This window comes from Asparagus officinalis, chromosome 4 (assembly GCF_001876935.1).
Source record: "Asparagus officinalis chromosome 4, Aspof.V1, whole genome shotgun sequence".
Classification (NCBI taxonomy): Eukaryota; Viridiplantae; Streptophyta; class Magnoliopsida; order Asparagales; family Asparagaceae; genus Asparagus; species Asparagus officinalis.
In genome coordinates this window covers 63,461,602-63,485,271 of record NC_033797.1, presented here as the reverse complement: position 1 = coordinate 63,485,271, position 23,670 = coordinate 63,461,602, and the positions used below count along the sequence as shown (strand labels likewise).

The following is a 23,670-nucleotide window of genomic DNA, read 5'->3' as shown; positions in this document are numbered from 1 at the left end:
GTCTGACCAAATAGGAGTTTGAGACGATCCTAACTGTTTAAAGGTTTGATCGTTCAATTTGTGGACCTCTCATTCATAGAACGAATCGAGAGGGGATTTTGGCTTTGGTCCTAACTGTTTAAAGGTTTGACCAAATAAGAATTTTATGAGGGAAGATTGATCTAACGAAGTGATCGAATCTCATCTCAGCAAAAAAGTATTCGGAAATCACCGTGGGGATGTAGTGTTTGTCACTTTGTTTGTAATGATCGGGTTATCCCTAAGAAAATTACATATAGCATTCTTCCGAGAATTTCCCGTTACATGAACCATCCACCCCAGCTTTCCTTACAAAACTGGTTTAATAATTATATTCAGCTACATGATCGGGTTATCCTTAAGAGTACCATGCATGGTGCTCTCCAGGAATTTCTCGTGAAAGAAAGGAAATAGTTTTGACTCATATACCTGTTGGAGTATCGAGGAGCAGTTTATACTCGTATACTCTTTGGAGTGAGGGGAAACAGTTTATACTCGTGCACCCAATGGAGTTAGAGTCGTCTTTACTTGGCTTGTTTCGCCGTTATGATGCCGGAGTCAATTAAGGCTTTGATTTTGTTTTTGAGTCCGAAGCAAATCTCGGTAGGATGAAGAACCCTTCTGTGATACGCACAGTAGTTTGGATCCGTAATCCTCTTAGCTCCCTCTTGATCTTTAATAGGTGGTAGCTCGATTTTGTCATTGGCAAGGAGGTATTTTAATATGGCTAGGAGATTCATCATTTTCGAAAGAATACTCCTTTTGAAACTTCGGATCGAGAGTCGCGTTCCCAGCGATTGCAGATGTCGTCGGCCGGCTTCTCTCAGCTTTCTTTCTTTTAAGAAAGTGTTCAGCTTGTTCACCGCGCATTTTCAAATCTTTCCAAGTTTTGGATGGTACGACCCCCAGGGCTTCCAAGACATCGATGGAGAGATTATTATGGTATGTTTGCAGGATAAACTCCTCTGTAATAGGATCTCTGCAATTCATTGCTTTGTTACGGAAGCGTTTAACAAAATTGTTGACTGACTCTCCGTCTTTTTGCTTCTCATCTAAAAGGGTTCCGATTGACACTTTGGTGTCATCATCGAAAAAATTGCTGAGGAACAAACTTTCCATGTCATCCCAGCAATTGATGCTCCCTGGCTTGAGACGTCGATACCAATCGAATACGGGCCCACGAAGGGTGCCAATGAATGACCGGACCATTAAAGCCTCGTTTCCAGAGATCATGCCCAAATGAGACTTGAAATAAATCAAGTGCTGAGTAGGCGAGCTTTTCTCGTCAAACGGTGTGAAGTTAATCAGATTGAATTTTACCGGGTACGGTATTGAATCTCATTCTCTTGGATAGGGACATGAAATACCCGTCTTTTTCACTTCTTGAGCCGTCATCAAAGCGTTGACTTTGTCTTCAAGCTCTTTCATTTTCCCGTCATCGTCTATGTCTTCATTCGAAGGATGTTGAGGAGAATGAGTTAGACCACACCCTGTAAGAGATGCCATTGAACCACCCCCAATATTGTTATTGGGAGGATGCGTTAAACCACCCCCAGCGTTATTGCTATTGTGAGGTGTATCAGCCATAATGACTTCATCCACTTCTGGATCACTGTCATCTATAACATTCTGAATGTGGCGGCTGGATTCAGGAGGTTGAGATCGTTGAGCTAGCAATTCTCTAGTTTGTTGGATAGCCAACTCCATCTCTATCTTCATCTCAGTTCTAATTTCTTCACGTTGCTTGGCTAGAGATTCTTGAAGTATTTGAGCGAACTGATCAGAGGTGATTGTGAGTACTTCTCTGGTTTGCCCTGTGCTAGATATTGTATCATCTGAAGCGATCGCAGAACAAGTGTCCGAGAGCTCGTCCTCTGATGATATTCCTTCATGAATTCTCTTGTAGTCTCTACGTCTGATAGCTCCTAACTGGAGTTGAGACATCCGTTAGGAAATTCTTGAATTGACTTTTCCTCCCGGGGAAAAGTCGGGGTTTGATTCACTTGAATGCCACTTAGATTTTCCTTTATCAGCCATGTTGATGGTGACTTCAGGGAATTCATCCTCATTTTCCTTTATCAGCCATGTTGATGGTGACTTCAGGGAATTCATCCTCTTGAATAGCAAGCTTCTTGCTAAAACGTCTCGGTTTGGGCTTTGACATTTCAGTGAAAAGTCTGTGGAATACTGAGACTCTTTGTGGGGTGGCTTCTCGTTTTGCGTAATCATATTCCGACAATACTGCTCTAATGAGTCGCGCACAGGAACAATGAGAGCTTATTTTTCGAATAATTCTCTTTCGAATTTTATTCACACCTCCAACTTGATAGTACGATTCATCGGTATGATTGCCGTAAAATCCTATCGTCTGTTGGTATGACCTCCCAGGCATAACAATGTCTTTTAGCGAACACGTCTTCTTCTGGGGGTGTAAAGCCTTGTTGACATTCTCAGGACAAATTATTATTGCCTTTGAGCGATCCAAGGTTATGTCAAGAGTCACACGTTTAGAACCACCCCCTTGTGGGTGCGGAGTCTTAACGGGCTTCGAATGCTGATTTTGCACAACTCCAGACTTTGAAATCCAAACTTCGCAGAGTTTTGGTGGTTCTTTGGCTACTGTTTGTTGTAAGAGAGTACGGGCATGAGCAGCGTTTGCACGACGTTTTTGTATACATTCTTTGAGGGTCGAGTGAGCCCTTTTGACAAAAGTCCATTCATCCGTCATTAGTTTAGCAGAGATATGAGTGATTAGTTGTTGAGACAACTGAACCACTTGATGCCTCCTCGACTCTAGGTCCGCGTGATAACGAATCCTGTCGGTTTGTTCTAAGGCCTTAGCTATTTGGCGAGTGCGACGCTGACATTGTCTCTGACGAGCCATCTTCGTCAGTGCCGAAGGGCTTTGATTCGATGACTCTTTAACTAGATAAGAGTCATTGTGAGCGAAGGTGTTGCGAGTAAAATCCTCAGCAACAATCAGGCGAGAGTCTTCATCTGTAGCGTTCGACGGAGTCGAAAATTTAAAAACCTTCTTAGAAGATGAAATTTTCCTGCATTTATGAGGCGAGGAAGATTTTGAGGATGAGGATGACAGGTATTCCTCAAACTTTGCTTGGTCGAATTCATATTCAACCGTGGACTCAACCAGTATCTTGATCGGCTACGACACGATGGTCTCGGCAGCGAGACCGTTGGCTCCCACTGTAGTCGCCAGTTTGTTTTCATCAAAAGTTGATCTCGTTGTGGAATTCATTATATCTTCGATCGATTACAACAAATTCAAAAGAGATAGCCTTTTTATAAGACTTCTTTTACACAACAAAAGGAAAATTATAACTTTTTAGAAACAAACGCAGGATCGTTGTTTGGATCGCTGATTGTGTGGGATCTTTGCCTGTGTCGGGGGTGCGTTAGCCCGTGGATCACCGAATCACAGATTCTGATTGAATTGTGAAGGCTTTGGGATTCTTCCTTCGTTTATCAAAGTAGGAATTTAAAGTGAATATCTTATCAAAGTAAGACGATCACTCTTCTTAAGATCAAGTCAAAGCTCGAATCTCAAGGAATTGCCAGAAGCTCCAGTACTCTGCTCTATCTGCTCCAAAATGCTCAGCGCCCCTCAGTAATGATCCTAGAGGGGTATTTATAGCCTCCAGGAACAGTTAGAGGAAAAGTTGGCCGAGACAGAGTTTTCTGTCTCGGGTTCCGAGACAGTAAACACTGTCTCAGAAAATCCAACTGCCCAGCGGTTTCTGCCGTAACTACCTTCCCACGTCTCAAACTCCGTTATTTTAACAGTTATCCACGTGATTCTCGCCCATGATGTTCCCCATGTTCTTTGACCGTTAATGGAAACGTGTCGGTAGTTATACAAAACAGTTTCTGAATCTTTGAGAGCTGTCTCGCGTGCGAGATAGTAAACACTATCTCGCACGGCGAGACAGTAAACATTGTCTAAACATTGTCTCGCTTGCCGAGACAGTAAACACTGTCTCGCGTGCCGAGACAGTCTACACTATTCCTTGTGTTCTTTTGGATGATCTCCTCTTGAGCTATATTTGGATATCTTTCAGCATTTTTTGACGCCTACAATTACAAGTACCAAAAATTATCAAGTTAACACCACACCTCTGATGATAAAACTAATTTATCAACTCTCTTTAATAGAGTGATAAGTTCACAAAAATCTTGTTCAAATCATAACTACCAAAAATCATCAAGTTAACACGACACCTCTGATGATAAAATCAACTTATCAACTCTCTTCAATAGAGTGATAAGTCCACAAAAATCTTGTTTAAATCACAAGTACCAAAAATTATCAAGTTAACATCATACCTCTGATGATAAAACAAACTTATCAACTCTCTTCAATAGAGTGATAAGTCCACAAAAATCTTGTTCAAATTACAAGTACCAAAAAATCATTAAGTTAATATCATACCTATGATGATAAAATTAACTTATCAACTCTCTTTAATAGAGTGATAAGTCCACAAAAATCTTATTCAAATCACAAGTGTAAAAGTCATCCAGTTAACATTACACCTCTGATGATAAAATTAACTTATCAATCCTCTTCAGTAGGGTGATAAGTCCACAAAAATCTTGTTCAAATCACAAATGTAAAAAATTATCAAAGTTAACACTACACCTCTGTTGATAAAAGCAATTTATAAATCATCTTCAATAGGATGATAAGTTCACAAATTATTGTTATGTTAACACCACACCTCTAACAGTTAAACCCCCATAAACTTGTTAACTCTTTTCAATAGAATAGCAAATGTTTATTATCAAAGCGCGAGGGTCATACTCGCGTTCCAAATTCTAAATGTGAGGGTCATCCCCGCGTTCCAAATTCCAAACGCGAGGGTCACCCCTGCGTTCCAAATTCAAAACACAAGGGTCACCCCCGCGTTCCAATATCAAAACGTGAGTGTCACCCCCGCGTTCCAATATCAAAACGCGAAGGTCACCCTCACGTTCCAAAGATAAAGCGTGAAGATCACCCCCCGTGTTTCTAATTACATATGCAAGGGTCACCCCCGCATTTCTAATGGTAAACACGAGGGTCATCCCCGTGTTTTAAATTTTAAAAAAATGCAAAGCTCACCCTCGTGTTTCAGAAGCTAAAACATGATGCTCACCCTCGCACGGGTCTTATGTGGCAAATCTCTGCAACTAAATTCATGGTGTCTTCGAGATGAATGCAGTGAGCAACTCCTTTATAGTAAGGGATCAACAATAGACTATTCTAAGATCAAAATCAAGATCCAAAGTATTTCAAAAATTCATTTCAGTCAACCGCAAACTTTTGAAAACATTGGAGGGGGTTCTGTAGGATGTCAAAAAATTACTGCAGATAGTTAGTCCCCACAAAACACTGATGATGAAAATTATAAATTGACGAATCTCACATTTCAAAAGCCAAATATAATGATTACAAGCTGACAATCCTTGCAAAATTTGAAGAAAAAAAAGATATTACAATTGACGATCTCTTCAAGGCCAAATGCGAGGGTCCATCCTCGCGTTCCAAACTCCAAACACGGGGCTCACCCTCGCATTCCAAACTCTAAACGCGGGGCTGTCTCCCGCGTTTTAAAAGCCAAACGCGAGAGTCCACCCCTGCGTATTGAAACTAGAATGCGGATGTCGCGTTTGACCATTTCAAATTACTTGAAATGTTACCTAATTATTGAGGCCATTAAGCCCGCATTATGGAGCGAATTAAGGGGTCGGTTACACCCGTTAAACTCTATAAATAGTCGGGTTTACAGCTAAAATGGGGTTGGCTTTTGTTGGATCTTTCGAGATCATTTGGCTTGGCTTTTTTGAATAATTTTTGATTGAAGAACTTTGAGATCGACTGTTTAACTTATTTCGGTTGAAAAATGATTAAATTTCTTTTTTGAAATTAACTCTTTCGTAGAGTTCTTAAACTCGTTTAGAGTTCTAAACTTGCTTGACAAGTTCTTCCCGATGTTAAGTCAAGAAGAGTAGACAAAGTTTCACGAAGCGAGGCGTTCGGATTGTCAACGGGATACAAGAATCAAATTCTCATCACTACCAAGAAGAACCCGATCTTAAACAAAGAGGGAGATCCGTCATTCTCTCTTTTGTAAATCGAAAGACCGATCAAGAAGATTGTAATTTCTTTTTTCTAAATCAGTTAGAGAGAGATTGCAAAGAGAGATTGTATTCTTTCTTTTTCTAAGTCTGTTAGGAGAATTAATAATATTTTTTTCTTAATTTTCTTCTAATTTTCCCGCGAACAAAGGGGTAATTTAGGGTTTATAATTTATTTTTATATACACTGCATACATATTGGATGTATTAGTGCTTTTTGAGTTTAGAGGCAAATATACATAATTCTGTGTGTTTGTAAAAACATTTGATACTTGTTGGGTTATAAATAAATCAAAATAAAGCATTGGGCCCCAAGAAAAAAAAACCCAATTTTTTTCCCCTTCCAAAACCATCTTAAGAATGGTGTCCATGAAAAGCCGGAGCATTGTATGATAGCACAAGTTGCAGTATAGCGGTGGGATTGCTTCCTTTCCTCTCCCTCGCTTTCTCCAACTAATTAAAATCCAAATTAATTAAAGTTTGGTTCATGCATATATATTATTATTCATGCACTTAATTGTTCCCAAAATGGCACGGGCGCCCCGCTTATTTCTCCAATGCAAACCCACTCACTGTTCATTGAACTAATCACCCCTTGGGTAACAAACAATTAACATCAATTCATAAATTACTAGATTTTGAGATTTACAGATAGGGAACCCCATGTGTTTTACCATCTTGGGTTCCCTTTGTTGACGGTCAAAGTTCTCAATTACACACTAATCGAAGACAACAATACTTTATTACTATAAAGATCTCATTTCTCACTTAATTACCCTTTCTCTCTCATCATACACGCACACTTAGAGAGTTTGAAACTTTGAATTGTGTACAAGTGCTGGTAGTAAATTACAAAAAAAATTACCCCCAAAGACCCGTGAAAAAAGGGTTAGTGTCCCTTCTATAGGAGCATTAGCAAACAAAATCCTCTTACCCCTCCTCAGGTCTCTTTTTCCTTCAATTGAAGTAATAGCTTTTATAGGACTTGCTTATAGGATTTCTTACCCCTTAATTTGTTTGTTCTTAAGAATGCTTGTAGGGTTTTGAGAGGTAATTTATAAGATAAAAGACTCAAATACCAAAAGTGATGAGTAAGAATACTTTAATGGATGCAAGAGACATATATGCATGTTATGCTTAGCTCAAGTATGAAGAAAAAGATTATTGCAATAATATTAATATATAAGAATCCATTCGATATTTGGAGTTAACTACCAACATTTGTTATTGCTTATAAGTGCGAAAATATAGCTCCAAAAATGATCATAATCTTTTTTGGATTATAAATGTTTTTATTTCTACAGTAGCCAGACTATCAGTTTGTCGTATTTGGATCCTCTTTATTTTCAAAAACTAGTTAAAACATCACTACTTTTATCACAATTGTTTATCTGCATCTAATGGATGATTTTGAGTTGTTCTAAATCTAACACACAAAAAATCACAATCATGTATCAATAAATCAACTATTGGTATTAAAAATAGACCACTACTTTTTTTTATAATAAAGAGGATCCATATCCGAAGATAATCACACATTTAAAAGTTAACAGATATGATATCTTCACTATCTCGGTAGGAGAGAGAACCAAAATGCCTTCCTACCTAGCAAGAATGTTTTTTTTCCTGTAAATTGTCCAAATCAACTAGTATGATACTTTCTCATAAAATTATCAAGCATTCACAAGCATACTTATTTTTAATTATTCAACATGCATGTGTTCAAGAACATATAAATATTTTCCCCCCCTCCCCAAAAAGGGTCATTACATTAAAAAGAGACTCTCATTCACTATTCAAGAAAAGATACTAAGAAATAAATCTTCAACATATATATAGCTTTCTTTCAAATGTTTGCGAGATAGCAATTTTATTGAACTATCTTTTCTTCTTCTTTTACTTTTTCTTCATATACGTGTGTGTATGTTGAATAGGTGTGAGAGAGAGAGAACGGGATGGTGACAGTACATTAATAAAGTAATAATATTTCTATGCTGCCTTTTTTTCCTTCACAGCTTCTTCCAACTTCCTCTACTCTTTCAAACCCTAATATATTTCTCCCTCTACTCTCTCTCACTCTACAGTTCTTCTTTTTATTCTTACTCTTCTTCATTTCTCCTTCTTCAATGGGTTCAATGAACAACTGGTTAGGCTTCTCTCTATCTCCGACGGAACTCCCACCCTCATCACACTACCCCTATCAAGCTCACCCCTCTCCAACCACAGTCACCAGCAACTGCTTCAGCTTCTCAACAGATCACTCAGCATCTGATAATAATCATCAGACTCCTCTCGTCGACATCGACTTTCTCAGCTCTGCTCCCCACCATCAACATCAAGGTCTCTACTTTAATCTATCAATCAAATAAGCAAACAGTTGCCACAGAAGTTGCAGATGTTTGTTTCCTTGAAAGTTAATGGGGTTTTTTCCCCCATCAACTATTGTTGTAAAAACACTACTCCCTTTTTATTTATTTATTTATATTTCAAAATCTACTTGTTATCCATTTGATTACTATCGATCGATTGTTGTTTAAAAAAAATTTAGTGACAACTGCAATTACTATTTTCGTAACAAACTATAACAACACATATGGAAGCTATTTTATCTGAACCAAACAGCTGGCCCTTTCGTCCATGGAAACCTCAACCTCATATTGAGTTTTTTATGGTTCAAATATCAAGTGAAGTTTTATCATCATGTGTCTTTCTAATAGTTCCTTTAATTTCTTGGGAGTGCATATATGCGTAGATACACAATATTTTCCCCCAGTATGTATATATGTCTAATGCTTGCTGGACTCTTGACAAACCCTATTGATTCAATTCCTTAAATTTACAGAATGGAACATGAAGAACTGTGAGCTTTCAATGCTGGTTGGATCTGATAACAAAAGTATAAATAACAGTGAGCCAAAGATGGGAGATTTTCTCAGTGGGCAATCATACTTGTACAATGAGGGGTACCCTCTTCAGCTTCCAGTTCAAGCAGTGATGCCGACAATGCCGAATATTAACGCAGAAGAATCACAGTCAAGCTCTAATCTGCCGTTGGCCATAACAGCAGGAGTTGGGGTAGAGGAAAGGCTGGCACTGGAGAATAAGAAGGATGATGAGCAGTGTGGTGCTAAAGAAGTTACTAAGAAATCTGTGGAGACATTTGGGCAGAGAACTTCGATTTATCGGGGTGTTACAAGGTTTGAAGAAGCTCTTCTTAAATTTCATACGTACTCCCAAGTTTTTTTTTTTCCCTTCTTATTTTATGTTTGTAAAGATAATAATTTCTCTAATTGATTCACAAGTAGCCATCATATTTGAGATGCATAGGTGTCCCACCTTGAGTTCCTAGTAATAATATGTGGGACGAAGTTAAAATGTTATATCTTCTTTCTTGTTCACTAACTATTTAATTAAATGAAAAAAAACTTCTTTCAATTAAATATATGTAATAAGTTAAGCTAGAAATATTTATGGGAAACAATTTAGAAAAAAAATTCTTATGATTTCAGGCATAGATGGACTGGCAGGTATGAGGCTCATCTATGGGACAATAGCTGCAAAAGAGAAGGGCAAACTCGAAAGGGTCGACAAGGTAAAAAAATATACATGAATAATTGTTTTAATTTCTGCATTTGGATGCATTAATTATTAACTTTTTGTTTCTCCCTCTCTATATATCTTCTCATTTTCATATGTATCTGGAAATGGATCCGTTGTTGTGCAGTCTATTTGGGTAAGTAAATTGTTACGCTTGAGCTTTTCTATTACATCTCCTCACTTATGAAGTAACGGGTTTCCTTTCTTTTTTATTTTTATTAACTTTTTCTTTTTACTAAATTTCAGGGGGCTATGATAAAGAAGATAAGGCAGCTCGAGCTTATGATTTGGCTGCTCTCAAATATTGGGGTGCTACTACAACCACCAATTTCCCTGTAGGTCATGTCTCAATTTGATTTTTCGCGTGATTCTTTGTGAACTCGATCGATATAAGTTTCCTCTTTTTAACATTCAGATAAGTAATTATGTAAAAGAAATAGAAGAAATGAAGCATATGACAAGGCAGGAGTACATTGCTTCTTTAAGGAGGTACTTTTTTACTTCTTTTTTGTTTAGGTTTCATGTTTATGTAAAATTTGATGATGGTCAGTTTAGTAGCTTTCTTCTGATTGCATCCAATGTATTTTGTTCATACAGAAAGAGCAGTGGATTTTCTCGTGGAGCATCTATTTATCGCGGAGTTACAAGGTAATTGTTCCAACTCTTGAGATATATAACTGATCAATACACATTTTCAGAAATGGCACCAATCATTTTATGACATTTTTGTGCAAATGAACAAAAACATAAAGTACATAATTAAGATCAATTACCATAATTTGATGACTCATCAAGGGAGTCCACACTTCTTTCTCTTGTAGTATAGCAGTGGTCGTGGTATAGAAGAGAGTAATGTAGTTACCATTATTCTGGTGTGTGATTAAATTTAGTCTTAAGGCTTTCTTCAGAATGATACGGTATTTTAATTTGCAAGAACATGAATAGATTTATTTCCCCCTTATATTCTTCTGGTATAGTGTGAATATGGTATTAAGTTGAGGTTTAAACTAATGTTTAATATACAAGATGATTGAGGGGATTACAGAAGTTTAATTGTTACAAGTGTGGTATAATGAGGTATATTTTCACAACAGGCATCATCAACATGGGAGATGGCAAGCAAGAATAGGAAGAGTAGCAGGAAACAAGGATCTCTACTTGGGAACATTCAGTAAGTTTTCTCTATTCAGTAAGAATTCGACGAGATGACTAATTATGTAATTAACAGTCATGTAACGTTTTTTAGTTTCTACATTTCAGTGTTAATACATAAAATGATGAAAATTTACACAAAAAACTTAGGGGGGGAAGAACATGTAACGTTTTTTACTACGTCGGAGTTTGTTGAAGTACTAAAACAATGTTAATAATCTATACCTAACTCACATCATATCGTATATATAGCCACCCAAGAAGAGGCAGCAGAGGCCTATGACATTGCTGCCATAAAGTTCCGCGGCCTCAACGCAATCACCAACTTTGAAATGAGTCGCTACGACGTTAAGAGCATCCTCGAGAGCAGCAATCTTCCTATCGGTCCCTCAACCAAACGTCTCAAAGACTCCTCTTCCTCTGATAATTCCTCCACCATTACCGAAGGAATCAGCAACTATGGCTGGCCTCCGACATTAGCCTTCCAACAAAGTCAGTACCCTTACAACAACTACCAGCATTCTTGGTGCAAGCAAGAAGAGGATTACAGCACAATGCCCGCACAAACCTTGCAGAATCTCAATAGCTATGGTATCGGCTCATGCTCAACCTTACTTGAACTCGGTACAGGGATGAGCTCAGATGTTTACTACAGTGGCAGGAATTTCCCCAGTGTTTTGGGATGGTCAGATTCGTATAAGAATGCATATTATGAACAAAGCAGTGGTTGCAGTGCACTGATGGAGGCTTCAGCTCAGGGGATAGCACAAGCAAATGTGTGCAACGGAGCTCCTCCTCTTTTTACAGTTTGGGATGAATCTTAAATGGCTGGAGGTGCAAATTGGGAAGAGGTGTAGAGCTTACATCCTGACTTTTGATTTTGTTTTTTGTGGAAGAATAGTTGTTAGTAGGAGATGGACATGATGATTCGTCTGATACGGTCTGGTAATGGCAAGTGAGGGTATTATTGTGTATTTATCCTCACTTAATAGCTGTTAATTTTGGGGATTTTTCGGATGAATTAGTCGATAGAAAGCTAATCTCTTTGTAACTTCAGACGTAATATAATCTGAATCCTTTGCTTCGGTCTGACTGTTAAGGTACACGGAAGTGAAAGAAATGGTTCCCTGTTGTAATTTGGCTTGCTTCTATTTTGGCCTAACGTATTTTTGGATGATCAAAAGGACAAATCATAAACAATCATGACAAGAAGGGCTAACATCAACCAGCGAACTATCACTTTAATGTCACAGAGAATCAAATGAAAAAGATATTGCTTCAAGCACTAACCATTTGTCTGGAGAAATAAAATAAAAATAAAACTCAGCATAACATTTCTAGCCGAACAAATGTAAACATTTAAGAATGCTTAGACAAATCTGCCCGTGACCTGCTCTCTCTCTCTAGTACTCACTCTACATGCAGTTTGAGGTACTGAAAGGATACACAGTTGAGCAATGTTGAAGCTCGTCGTAACTTCAAAACGAAACAAGAGTTCTCAAGATATTAGCAATCAGATTCAGTGAAAAGCTCTAAAGCATCAATAATAAACTGCCAACATTTTTTTTGACACCTTGTTCTCATTGCCCTAAAAATACATATGTAACTACATGGCAAATTGGCAATGATCCAATCCGGTAAAGTAACATGAGATGCATCTTTCAGGGGAGAACGAAAAGGTAGTAGTTAAAAAGCCAATAACAGATTTTGGTGGATACTTTAGTGTACATCTCAGAATCAATCGATACAGTTTTTTTATATACAGATTGTCTGTCTTGGGTAAAAAAGTAAAGCTTCAATTATATGATATAACAGTGATTACAAATCTTTGAAAAGAAGCTGGAATCTGGGTATTCTCTCTGGTGGGAGTGGGCAGCTGACTATCAGCTTACCTTTCATTGCCCCTCTAAATATAGCCTGCACAAAGCAAAAGTACAAATATTGGTTCCATTTATTGTAAGCTTAAAAGAAATATCAGCTTAAGTAGGCGATAAAAAGACTGCAGTGAAGGCAGTGGGACAATTCAAGTCATGTGGTTGATTTTCAATTAAACAGTGATGGTCGAACCAAACTGATGCCATCACAAATTGTTGGAAATGACTGGTTGCCCTCCGATAGACAAGCTCTGGAATAAAGTAATTCCTCTAGCAGAGTGTTAAGAGGGCTTTATCGTATCTACTATCCAGTTATGTTAAGGAAGTTAATTCTGCTCATAAATATGTAGTTCACAAAGGACAGATCTAGAAATTGAATGAAAGCAAGATAGATCGGTTTGCTATATAATTAAAGAAAAAACAAGATAGCAATTCAATTTTAAGTGGAAAAATAAATTGATGTGACAATATTAGTTCATGCATTTTTATTATCATATTACACTTGTAATAGCTCTAGTTCTTTGACAAACTGAAAACGAGATATAAATACATCGTAAAATTTACTTACTCCTTAGATTAAGGAGATCAACTAATTTACAAGACTCTAGAGTTGATGGTAATTTTTGTAAGTATTCCATATAATGTATTTCTTACGTAGTTAATTTAAAATTATTTATTAATATACAATAATTCTCCTTCCCTCTCAGATCTGATCTAGGTCTTGATTAGAGATGGGGCCAAGGATAATGAGAGAATATCCCTTTTTTTTCCTTTTCTTTTTTTTTTGCTTTCTTGGAGGTAGCAGAAGAAGATTTTCCAAGGGGCTTTCATGAATTTCAACCAAAGAAGAAAGAAGGCATGCCAAGGATATCACATTTGCATTGTTAAAGCGACTGACTAATGCCTCTGCATATAAGCATATAAGTTGGATCATAAGTTAACAGATAACAAGATTTGGAGGAGCAAAGGATAATTTTTTAATACCAAAGATTGGAGTTACATATGCAAAAGCAAAATTTTATCTGTTAAGAGACTACTAGTAAAACAGGATTTCTGTTAAGGACTAATAGCATAAAACCAAAGAAATATGTTACGTATTCACCCATATCCTTGAGCTTAATTTGACATTAGACCTCGGCGACATAACATTTCATAGAGGCCAAGCCCCTAACAGTATCCCCACTTACTGTGCATATTCTGAAGGACTAGCCCTAAAATATAAGGACCACATCATTTGGCAATAACCCCTCCCTCCCTCCCTCCATCTGAAGGACTAACTCGTTTGCGACAGCCCTATATAATATGGACCACATCATTTGCCATTATACACTCTCTCTCTTTCTCTCTCTCTCTCTCTCTCTCTCTCTCTCTCTCTGGTGGGGTTGGTAGTGAAAAATGTAGGGGAGAAGCCGAGAAGAAAGGGGAAGGGGAAGAGTGTCTAATATAAAATTCAGTTAATTCTAAGGCAATTCTATAATAAATAAATAAATAAATAGCCATTTATCATCTTAGACAAGGTATTTTTTTTATTTTCTTACATTAGTTGCCTGACCTTAAACAACATACACAATAATGTTCATCTACTACTAGCTATAAGTTCTATACCAAGCACTAACATAGGCCTGTAGCTTTGTGGGAAAGATGGCTGAGCCCAAGTCAAAGAATTAACCACAGGGTGACAACCCAGCCAGCTAGTCTTCTCTAAAAGTCCTCACATTAAAGTTTTGCACCACAGCCGAACTCCGTTTGTAGACTGGCACTTAAATGACAATAATAATTTATTGTTTCACATAAAAGATCCACATCAAATTAATTATATATATTGATTTGTATTACATCACATCCCACGGTACAGATTTTCAATTTTGAAATCCAAATTCCAGATTTCAGTTGATAGTATCCACATCTTAAATACTATTAATGGTAGCCTACCTCGACTCCTTAATATAATATAAATAACAATCAAGATCTTATTCCCAAGTTTCATGTTTACTTAATTCCATCTGAATGAAACAAAAAGCATAAAAACTGCAATTAAAAGTTGAAGCAGTGCACTAGAGTTTGAAGGCTAATACGCACCTCTACAACATCAATAAAATCCTGTTTGTAGTGGAAAGAGCCAATCCATTTAGTATGATCAGCAGTCCTGAATGAACAATTGCATTGTTTTTTGCCTTTCCAATGTTAGTAACCATTGATTTAAAGGAAAAAAAAAGAAGGCATTTTAAATTGAATTTGAGAATATGATTCTGTTCTTTGCTTTCCAACTTTCAAATATGCATCTTAAAGGTAATAGAATGTTAACTAAAAGACAAAAGCATATCATTGTTATACATTGTGTAAATTCTATTTTGACTTTACATCATTGTTATACATTGTGTAAACAAGTATATTTCTCAATGTGTACTATACAGGTAAATTATGATCATCATACAATATCCAAACTATTGTAAATGTAAATGCATGATGGATAAAATGCAATAGTTTTGAATATTTGTCAATAGTTCATGCTCTACACAATTTTTCTTAATTTGTAGGTGAATATACTTGTTTTAGTTTGCAAATGCAAACTCAATCCAGGAAATCCATTGTAATCGGCAATTTACCATTAAAGAGTGTACTATACACATGCATTTGCATACAATATATAGAAATTTCTGTTCTATCCAGCGAATGATAGGTGTTCCCATATATCTTTGACACTACATCATACCCATCAAAGCTGATTCTTGTTAGGACTTTTGACATTATTTATCCCACTGCTTATTTACTAAATGCATCCTTATTCAAGGAAAAATCACTAAACTGTTTCAATAGATGTGTTTGGATCGTTCAGATCTTGAAAAGATAGGAACTTTCTAGTTTTCTTTTCCATCCCAAAGTACTAGAAAAAATGAAATAAATGTTAATCATGGACGAAGCCTGAGCTTTTCTTTTTGTGACAGTGTTGTTACCTTTCATCCTTGTCATTGAGGATAAGTCTTCAATATTTCTATTTAAATTTTATCTGTGGAATTTATTCAATTTTTTAAGGTATGGATTATTACCATGCTGCCATAACATTGTATTTGAAACGTGATTCATGATTTGAGACATACACCAACTACATAAATACGTACATGGCCAGATTTCATTTATTTCATCTATAAACTGATTAACAAGAAAAGAATTGAACCTGCAAAAATGAGTACATCTCATTTGGCAGATCCAACCCTCCTTTTTATGCCATATCATTCTTCACTTCCAGTAATGTATGATAGCCTTATTTCTTGAATAACTATATTTGAAATAAATGTTAAGATTTTTTCTTGAATAACTGTATTTGAAATGCACAAGTTACATACTGCCCTATAAAGCTTGTACGAATTGAAATTTCAGATGTGTATGATTCATATAGTTGAAAGTGACTTTATATCTTGTTCTAGACTCCTCACACAAATTGAGTACATTTAATACATTTAAATTCCATGATATAACATGTGCAACCAAAAATCTCTAAGTTAATTGTTTAGTCACCGATGATTGTAAATTAAGTCAATTGTTGGCTTCCTACCATTTACTAGACAATAAAAGCCACAGCATTTGATTCATTTATTATCTCCAGCAAATCAAATGATAGTGCACAAATAACATTTAGACCTACATTATGGATAAGCACATCAACAGATTTTAACTTGAAACCAAGAAAAATTTAAAGAAATGTAATGCTAAAAATTTATGATGCACTCATCCATTGTTAAATCAATTACCAAATCCTCAAACCATTCCCCATGCATATTTTCCAATTTAATTGGCACTACAACATACTTTCACGTCTTGAACATTCAACATGAGTGAACACTACTAGTAGGTCAGCAAGAATATATGGAAACCACCAGTTAGTTGTCATGCAAAAGGGACTTTATACACTATATCATCCAGTGCAAGAGAAAACTAACACCAGCTACAGGAAACTTGACTTCAATATAAAAAGACAAAGGCCTCGATACATAATTCTCGACAAGACACTAATAATATAATTCTGGAATCACAAGCGAAATCCAACCAGCCCTTTATAGTTTATGCAATCTTATGGGTCTTATTGTTTTCTCATATTCTTTTGCATGTTCCTTATATACGTGAAAAAATAGGCAGAAGAATGAACTTTCTAACAATGTAATTTTCAACCATACACTGATATTCAAATTGGTCACAGGGTTCTTATTAACTAAAATAAATTGTCATCGAGAAAACCGATGTTGCCTCTTTCTAAATAAAAGGCTCACTGAAATTTATCACCATGCAGCATCAAAAATCACATTCTCGTCAAAAAAGAAAACTATGTGCAAGATAAGAGGCATACATGAAGAAACAGCCAAAAAACCACACATCTACGTGGAAAGCTAGTTTTAGTTACCAAAGTTTCAAGAAATTTATATAAAGAAAAAATGTGCAACTAGATAGTATCAAGAGTGTTCTAGCAGTTCATATCCAGGACAACACGTTGATACAGTATACAATTTGCATCTTCTAGTAATTCATGTCCGAAGCAACATAATGATATTGTTGGGGTTGAACACACAAACGACAACCCGTGCCCTTCCGGATCTTGTGACAAGAGTAGGCAAGCAAGAAATCACAGCAAATAAAAGAAAACTTGCAGAAAAGAACGAACAAAAAAAGAAAACACCAGATTTAACGAGGTTCGGCAAACGTGCCTACGTCCTCGGGAGCCACACCAGAAATTCTTTGATTAATTGAAGAAGATTACAATGCTCGCAATAGGCCACTCACTCTAAGATATTTGATCTTAAAGTGCCGTCAAAACCCTCTCAAAGACGTCCTCTCATAACCCTAAAAACGTTTTGGAAACATATATATACACAGTCCAAAAACAGATTCCAACCCGGATCAGGAAACTGCCAGACCCGACTTCGGTCGACCGATAGCATCGCATCGGTCAACTGGTTGATCTCCATCGGTCGACTGATAGTATTGCTTCGGTTGACTGGCCAAAACTCTGTTTTCTACAAGGTTTTCGTGCACGCTTTCGGTTAACCGGGGCAAGCCCATCGACCGACCGTCCCGAAACTCCTGTAGTTTTTCTTAGCTTCACATCGGTCGACCGATGAGCTTGTGTCGGTCGACCGATAAGGGAATTTCTGTGCAGTTTGTGATTTTGATTCCAGGTTTGGCTCTCCACTTCCGAAACCAACAATCTCCCACTTGGAGATCAAACCGCTATCAACGAGCTCCCGAACTCCCACCATCTTCGCAAGCATCTTCTCCTACCCGAAAAAAATCATTCTTCAATTAATATCATCTCGATGATCCCGTCTATCCTCTTAGTGTGGCTCCACCTTCGTCTCCTACGCGTGAAGACTAACTAAAATTGCGCACAACACCAGTTTCTCGATGGTCACTGCTTTCGTCAATATGTCCACAGGATTTTGACTCGCCAAAATCTTCTCCAATTGTAACTTACTGTCCTCTATCAGCAAACGTATGAAGTGGTAACGTACGTCGATGTACTTCGTTCTGACATGATATACTGGATTCTTGGCAAGATGTATAGCACTCTGGCTATCACAGTAAAGAACGTTGTTCCCCTGCTTCAAACTCAACTCTTCCAGGCACCCGATCAACCAAATCATCTCCTTACTGGCTTCAATCGCTGTAACATACTCTACCTTAGTCGTGGACAATGTTACTATCTTCTGCAAACGTGAGACCTAGCTGACTATTATCGACACTAAGATATAAACATACCCCGTGATACTTCACCTCGTATAATGATCACCGATAAAATTTACATCCACGTATCCCTGCGGTACCAATTTCTTCCTCCTAAAACACAATAGCATATACGTAATCCCTATCAAGTATCGTAATATCCACTTCACGACCTCCCAATGCTGTTTCTTTAGATTGCATGCAAACCTGCTCACAACTCCCACTGCATTGGCGATATCCGATCTCGTGCAAACCATTGCGTATATAAGACTACCAATGGCTGATGAATATGTCACTCTGCTCATATGCTCCTTCTCTGTATCTGTCTTGGGCGATTACTGTTGGCCTTCTTGTTTTGATGATGATTTACAAACAATTTACTACTAATGTTGTTTGTCTAGTGTTTGTGCATTCCTATGTATTGTAGACAAACAACGTTGTTGGAGGATGGATGGAATAGAGCTTCAACGATCATATCCAAAGGAGGTTGGCGGAATGTCGGTGAAGCCTATGCAATTCAAGTTAAAGATCAAGTTCAAGCTTCATCCGCATGTGTACCAAGTTGAGCTACAATGAAGATCAAGATCATTGCTTGGGTATATGAAACAAATGAATAGAATTGGAAAATACTATTTTGTTTTATGTTTATATGCCTACATATGATTTCCTCTTTAACAAGCTTATATTTAATGAAATCATATTTAGTGTTTTGTATATATTGCATAGAATATGCAATTTTGTGAAAATATGGTATTCATTGTTTTTGGACTTAACAATAATCATATCCATATTTTATTAAGTCTATATAATCATTGTGCAAAGTTTCAAAACATGGTTTAAGTCAAAATATCAATTTTCAGGTTTTCATGTTTTTGAACATATTTGCAAAATGATGATTTTTCACAAATGGAAAATGCAATTTGAAAAATTCTTTTTGTAACATGTTTGTTTTCATGTTTATATACACTTCCCAAAGTTTCATAATTTTTGGACTTCATTTGTTATTTTTAACAATTTTCCAAAAGTCAAAAATTTCTGCTGTGTCAGTTTTCGGTCGACCGCACCGGTCGACCGCTCGTTTGGTTTTTTCGGCATTGGGCGACAGAGAGTCTGTCGGTCGACCGGTCCGCTCGACCGATAAAATTTTCCGGTCGACCGATGAAATTTCCGATCGACCGACAGTGTCTTTTTCAGCTTCCAACGGCTCTTTTTATTACCGTTGCTTTGGGCTATTTTTGTCTTTTTGTTTGGGTTTTTGGCTGAGTTTTGAGAGGGTATAAATACCCCATTGCTGTCATCTTTCAACAAACAAGAGAATGGTTTTAAATTTTAATCAAGGGTTTAAGTTTGTTTTTAGTGTTTGTTTAAAAAGCTTTTAAGCATTTACAAGAGTTTGGTTTGTGGAGCAAATTTCACAAGAGCAAGTGGAGATCATCCTTGGTGTTTGAGCATTCATTCTTCTCCCTCTCTCTTGTCATCTATAGAGAAGTTTCCTTAAACTCAATTCTAGCATTTTATAAGTTTGTTTTTAATATTCATAAGCTAGATTTCATATTGAGTTTATATTGTTTTATCTCTTTGTTCACACACAACCTATTGAGCTTATTGTATTTACATTCATAATATAATTTAGGGTTGTGAGTTTGTGACATTGAGAGTGAGCTTAATTGAGTTCTCACCTTGTTAGAGAGAACAATGAGGAGTGTGTGGTGAGAGTCGGGGATCGTCCCAAGAGGAGTGGCGTCGGTTGATGTGCCTAGGGAGAGGTTGTGACCGACCACTTGAGGGAGATACGGCTAGGTCCAACACTTAGTGGGTGTAGAGTGGGATTACAATAGTGTGTTGATTGTAAAGTTTTCGGTTAGCTAGAAAACCGAGTGTAAGGTGTAAACGTTGTTCGGGTGAACGTAGAAAACCCGGTTTATAGTGAATTTCTCCCCGGGAGTGGGGAGCGGATACGTAAGACGAAAGGTCCGAACTCCGTGATCATATTGCTTGTTTGAGTTTGTCTTTGACGTATTTGTTTTTGTATTTATCTTATATCGCCAATTGTGCATTGCTCATTACCATATCATCCAGTATCTTGTTTAGATTATTTACCTTGTGTTAGTTTATATATCCTTGCATATATATATTTTGCTATATATCTCTTTGCTAGGATATATCATATTATATATTGCTTATCCATTGCTTATCCTAGTTCATATATCTTGTGGTATTTCATACTTGCTGGGATAACTTGTTAATATATTTTAATTGGTATTTAATCGGATTAGATTAGCATAAGACCCTAATCACCCCCCCTCTAGGGTCTAACAATTGGTATCAGAGCTTGGTGCTCTTTGATTTAAGGTCTAATCGCCTTGAGTTAAAGATCCAAGTTATCTTTTTGTGCTAATCTAGTTATGATTGCATTTGTCTTGCTTGCATATGTTCATATATATATCTTGAATATGAATGTATTTTGTTTAGGCTATAAATCCAATGTTGCTCCTAAATTCATTAATTTTCCCTATGCACAATGGGCTTCTAGATTTAAACTATTTGTTGAATCTAGAAATATTGACTTATGGAAAATTATTGATTGTGCTTATATTGTGCCCACATTGGAGAAATCTAAGTGGAGCAATCATGATAATAAAATGTTTAATATGAACAAGCTTTTGTTAGAATATTTGCTTAATGCCTTTGACTCATCATTTTCTAACAAATTTGTTCATTTTGATAGTGCTTACAATTTATGGAAATTCATAGAAGCACATCAAGGCAACTTGGAGGAAATCCGACGTAGTTTGGAGGATTGTTCTTGAAGTGAGTGTGGAGCATCATCATGCACACGGCCACTAGGCGATAGCCCTAGTGTGGTAAGCGATTCGGAATCCGAAAGTGATATATCCATCAATGAACTCGCTTGTGCATATGAGAAATTATTGCATGCCTATACAAAATTACAAAATAATTTTATTGATCTTAAAAGCAAGCATGTAGAATTGAAATCCGATCATGAGAAGCTAGTGTCCAAATTTGACATCATTGAAAATGAAAATATAATGCTTAAAGAAAACAATGATATGTTAAATTTGGAAAATGAAAAATTGATCTCATCCATTTCTAGCTTAACTCATGCAAATAATGCCATGCTAGAAGTAGAATGCATTAGAAATGAATTTGATTCTTTTAAGAATAACCATACATGCTCTACTTCTATTATCAATGATGTTGTATCTAATGATGAGTTGAATCATGTGAAAAACCGCATATCTTGTTTAGATTCAACCTTAAACACATGCATTGATAATCATAACAAGCTTATGGACTTGTGTGCAAAGTCTAATGCAAACTCTTCTAAGAAACCTACACACTATGCACACATGTATAACAAAGTCTATAAATGCACTAATTGCGGTCGTAAAGGCCACCTTGCTAGATTTTGTTATAATGCACAAAAACCCATCAAGATTAATCATGTTTGTGCATCCCATCAAGCTTCATCATCACACTCACATGTACACACACGTATAGATCATCATAAACATGACCATATGTACAAATGTGAGTTTTGTGATCGTTTTGGTTATTTGGCCAAATTTTGTTTTGATTTAAAGAAAGTTTCACATTTGCAAAACAATTTTAAAAGACTATCCATGTTTGTAAATGTTTCTAATGTTTCCCGTGCACAACCGTTTGGTCAACATAAGCAAATGCTTCCGAATATTGTTTTGACCATGTTCGTGCATCACATGCGCCCAAATGGGTTCATAACCCTAGGGCTTTGAGCTTGAATGATAGGGGTCATGTCCCTAAATCTTTTGGTACCAAGAGTTCTTGGGTACCAAAACAAATTTGATTTTTAAAACCAAGTACTTTAGTGCTTTTTTTTTCTTTTCTTGGTTTTGAAAATTATATCTTTAAAATCTTTTAGTTATGAAAACAATTTTTCTTGTATCAAAATCTTTTGTTTTCATGATTATTTTTTTTTGTTTGATGAGAGGACTATGTTTATATAACCCTCCGGATTTATTGGGTGTTTATTCTCAATCATGTTTACCGGATGCTAGAATGATTATATGGGTTGGAACAAGCTTAAGAGCTTGATACATTGTTGTCTCTCTTAAAATTCTTTTGTCAAAGATTTTGTTTTGACTTGTTGCTTTGAATTCATTATATTTCACTTATATGATGATATTTATATGTTTGCGCTCATGGATTATCTATTCGTGCTTTATAATGTATTCTATGAGTGGTTTGATCAAGTTATGTAAAGAATTTTTTTTTATTATCAAACATTGTTTTTGGACTCAAATCTTGATTTATGATTTCATTTGAATGATTTGTTTTCACTTGAAAACTTTTTTCATGGTTCTCATGTTTTCCTTTTCTTTTGATTTCATAAATCTATATTTACACATGATTTTTATGGTCTTTGATATGAGACACTTCTTTCACATTGATATATTCATATGTGTTCTCATTGTCTTTATGTATGTGAGTTGTGTTTAGCATATTTTCCATTTATGCTTGCTCACATATGTTTGCCATGATCTTCATTGTATATTTTCTATATGGCTTTTTTATAGGGGGAGCAATCCCTATATATATTCTTTTTATACTCACCTATGCTTATTGATAGGGGGAGCTTTCGCTCTCTTATTCTTTTTGTCCACTTTTTGATGTTGTCAAAGGGGGAAAAATATTGTGAGTATATGTATATTCTTTCTTGAATATTCTTTCTTGTTTATATGCATGTGAATTGTAATTTATATATTCATTTCCTTTCATGCATATATCCTTTTTGTAAATTGTTTGTCATCATCAAAAAGGGGGAGATTGTTGGCCTTCTTGTTTTGATGATGATTTACAAACAATTTACTACTAATGTTGTTTGTCTAGTGTTTGTATATTCCTATGTATTGTAGACAAACAACGTTGTTGGAGGATGGATGGAATAGAGCTTCAACGATGATATCCAATGGAGGTTGGCGGAATGTCGGGTTGAAGCTACATACAATTCAAGTTAAAGATCAAGTTCAAGCTTCATCCGCAACGTGTACCAAGTTGAGCTCAATGAAGATCAAGATCAAGCTTGGGTAATTTAGTTTAGGGTTTATATTATGTGTGTTTAATACGTTAAGCTCAATATCTATACACACACATTATATTGGTTTTCATATATATATATATA

The 23,670-nt window shown here is 36.3% G+C and overlaps 2 protein-coding genes across 3 annotated transcripts in view; one reads left to right on the top strand and one right to left on the bottom strand.

The window, feature by feature from the left end:
* Window positions 8,179–11,975, top strand: LOC109835985 (AP2-like ethylene-responsive transcription factor BBM). 2 transcript variants are annotated; one of them, XM_020403936.1, is made up of 9 exons: window positions 8,179–8,493; window positions 8,996–9,350; window positions 9,669–9,745; window positions 9,878–9,886; window positions 9,997–10,085; window positions 10,166–10,239; window positions 10,348–10,398; window positions 10,845–10,921; window positions 11,155–11,975. In XM_020403936.1, exons 1-9 carry the CDS (start codon window positions 8,280–8,282, stop codon window positions 11,724–11,726), a joined length of 1,518 nt encoding a protein of 505 aa, XP_020259525.1. In that variant the 5' UTR covers window positions 8,179–8,279; the 3' UTR covers window positions 11,727–11,975. The 2 variants fall into 2 exon arrangements, with proteins under 2 accessions (XP_020259525.1, XP_020259524.1); XM_020403935.1 differs by having other exon boundaries at window positions 9,663–9,745.
* Window positions 12,450–23,670, bottom strand: part of LOC109837587 (thioredoxin-like protein 4B) — an 18,421-nt gene continuing 7,200 nt past the window's right edge. The window contains exons 3-4 of the mRNA XM_020405900.1: window positions 14,856–14,922; window positions 12,450–12,819 (exon numbers count right to left, since the gene is read on the bottom strand). Of these exons, the coding sequence (XP_020261489.1) occupies window positions 12,721–12,819; window positions 14,856–14,922 (166 nt within the window). The 3' untranslated portion in view covers window positions 12,450–12,720. The remainder of the gene's footprint in view (window positions 12,820–14,855; window positions 14,923–23,670) is intronic.

Coding starts and splice junctions, on each gene's coding strand:
- LOC109835985 (XM_020403935.1), top strand. CDS start 8,280: ATGGGTTCAATGAACAACTGGTTAGGCTTCTCTCTATCTCCGACGGAA. Junction 8,494..8,995: donor TCCCCACCATCAACATCAAG/GTCTCTACTTTA, acceptor TTAAATTTACAG/AATGGAACATGAAGAACTGT. Junction 10,086..10,165: donor CTACAACCACCAATTTCCCT/GTAGGTCATGTC, acceptor TTTAACATTCAG/ATAAGTAATTATGTAAAAGA.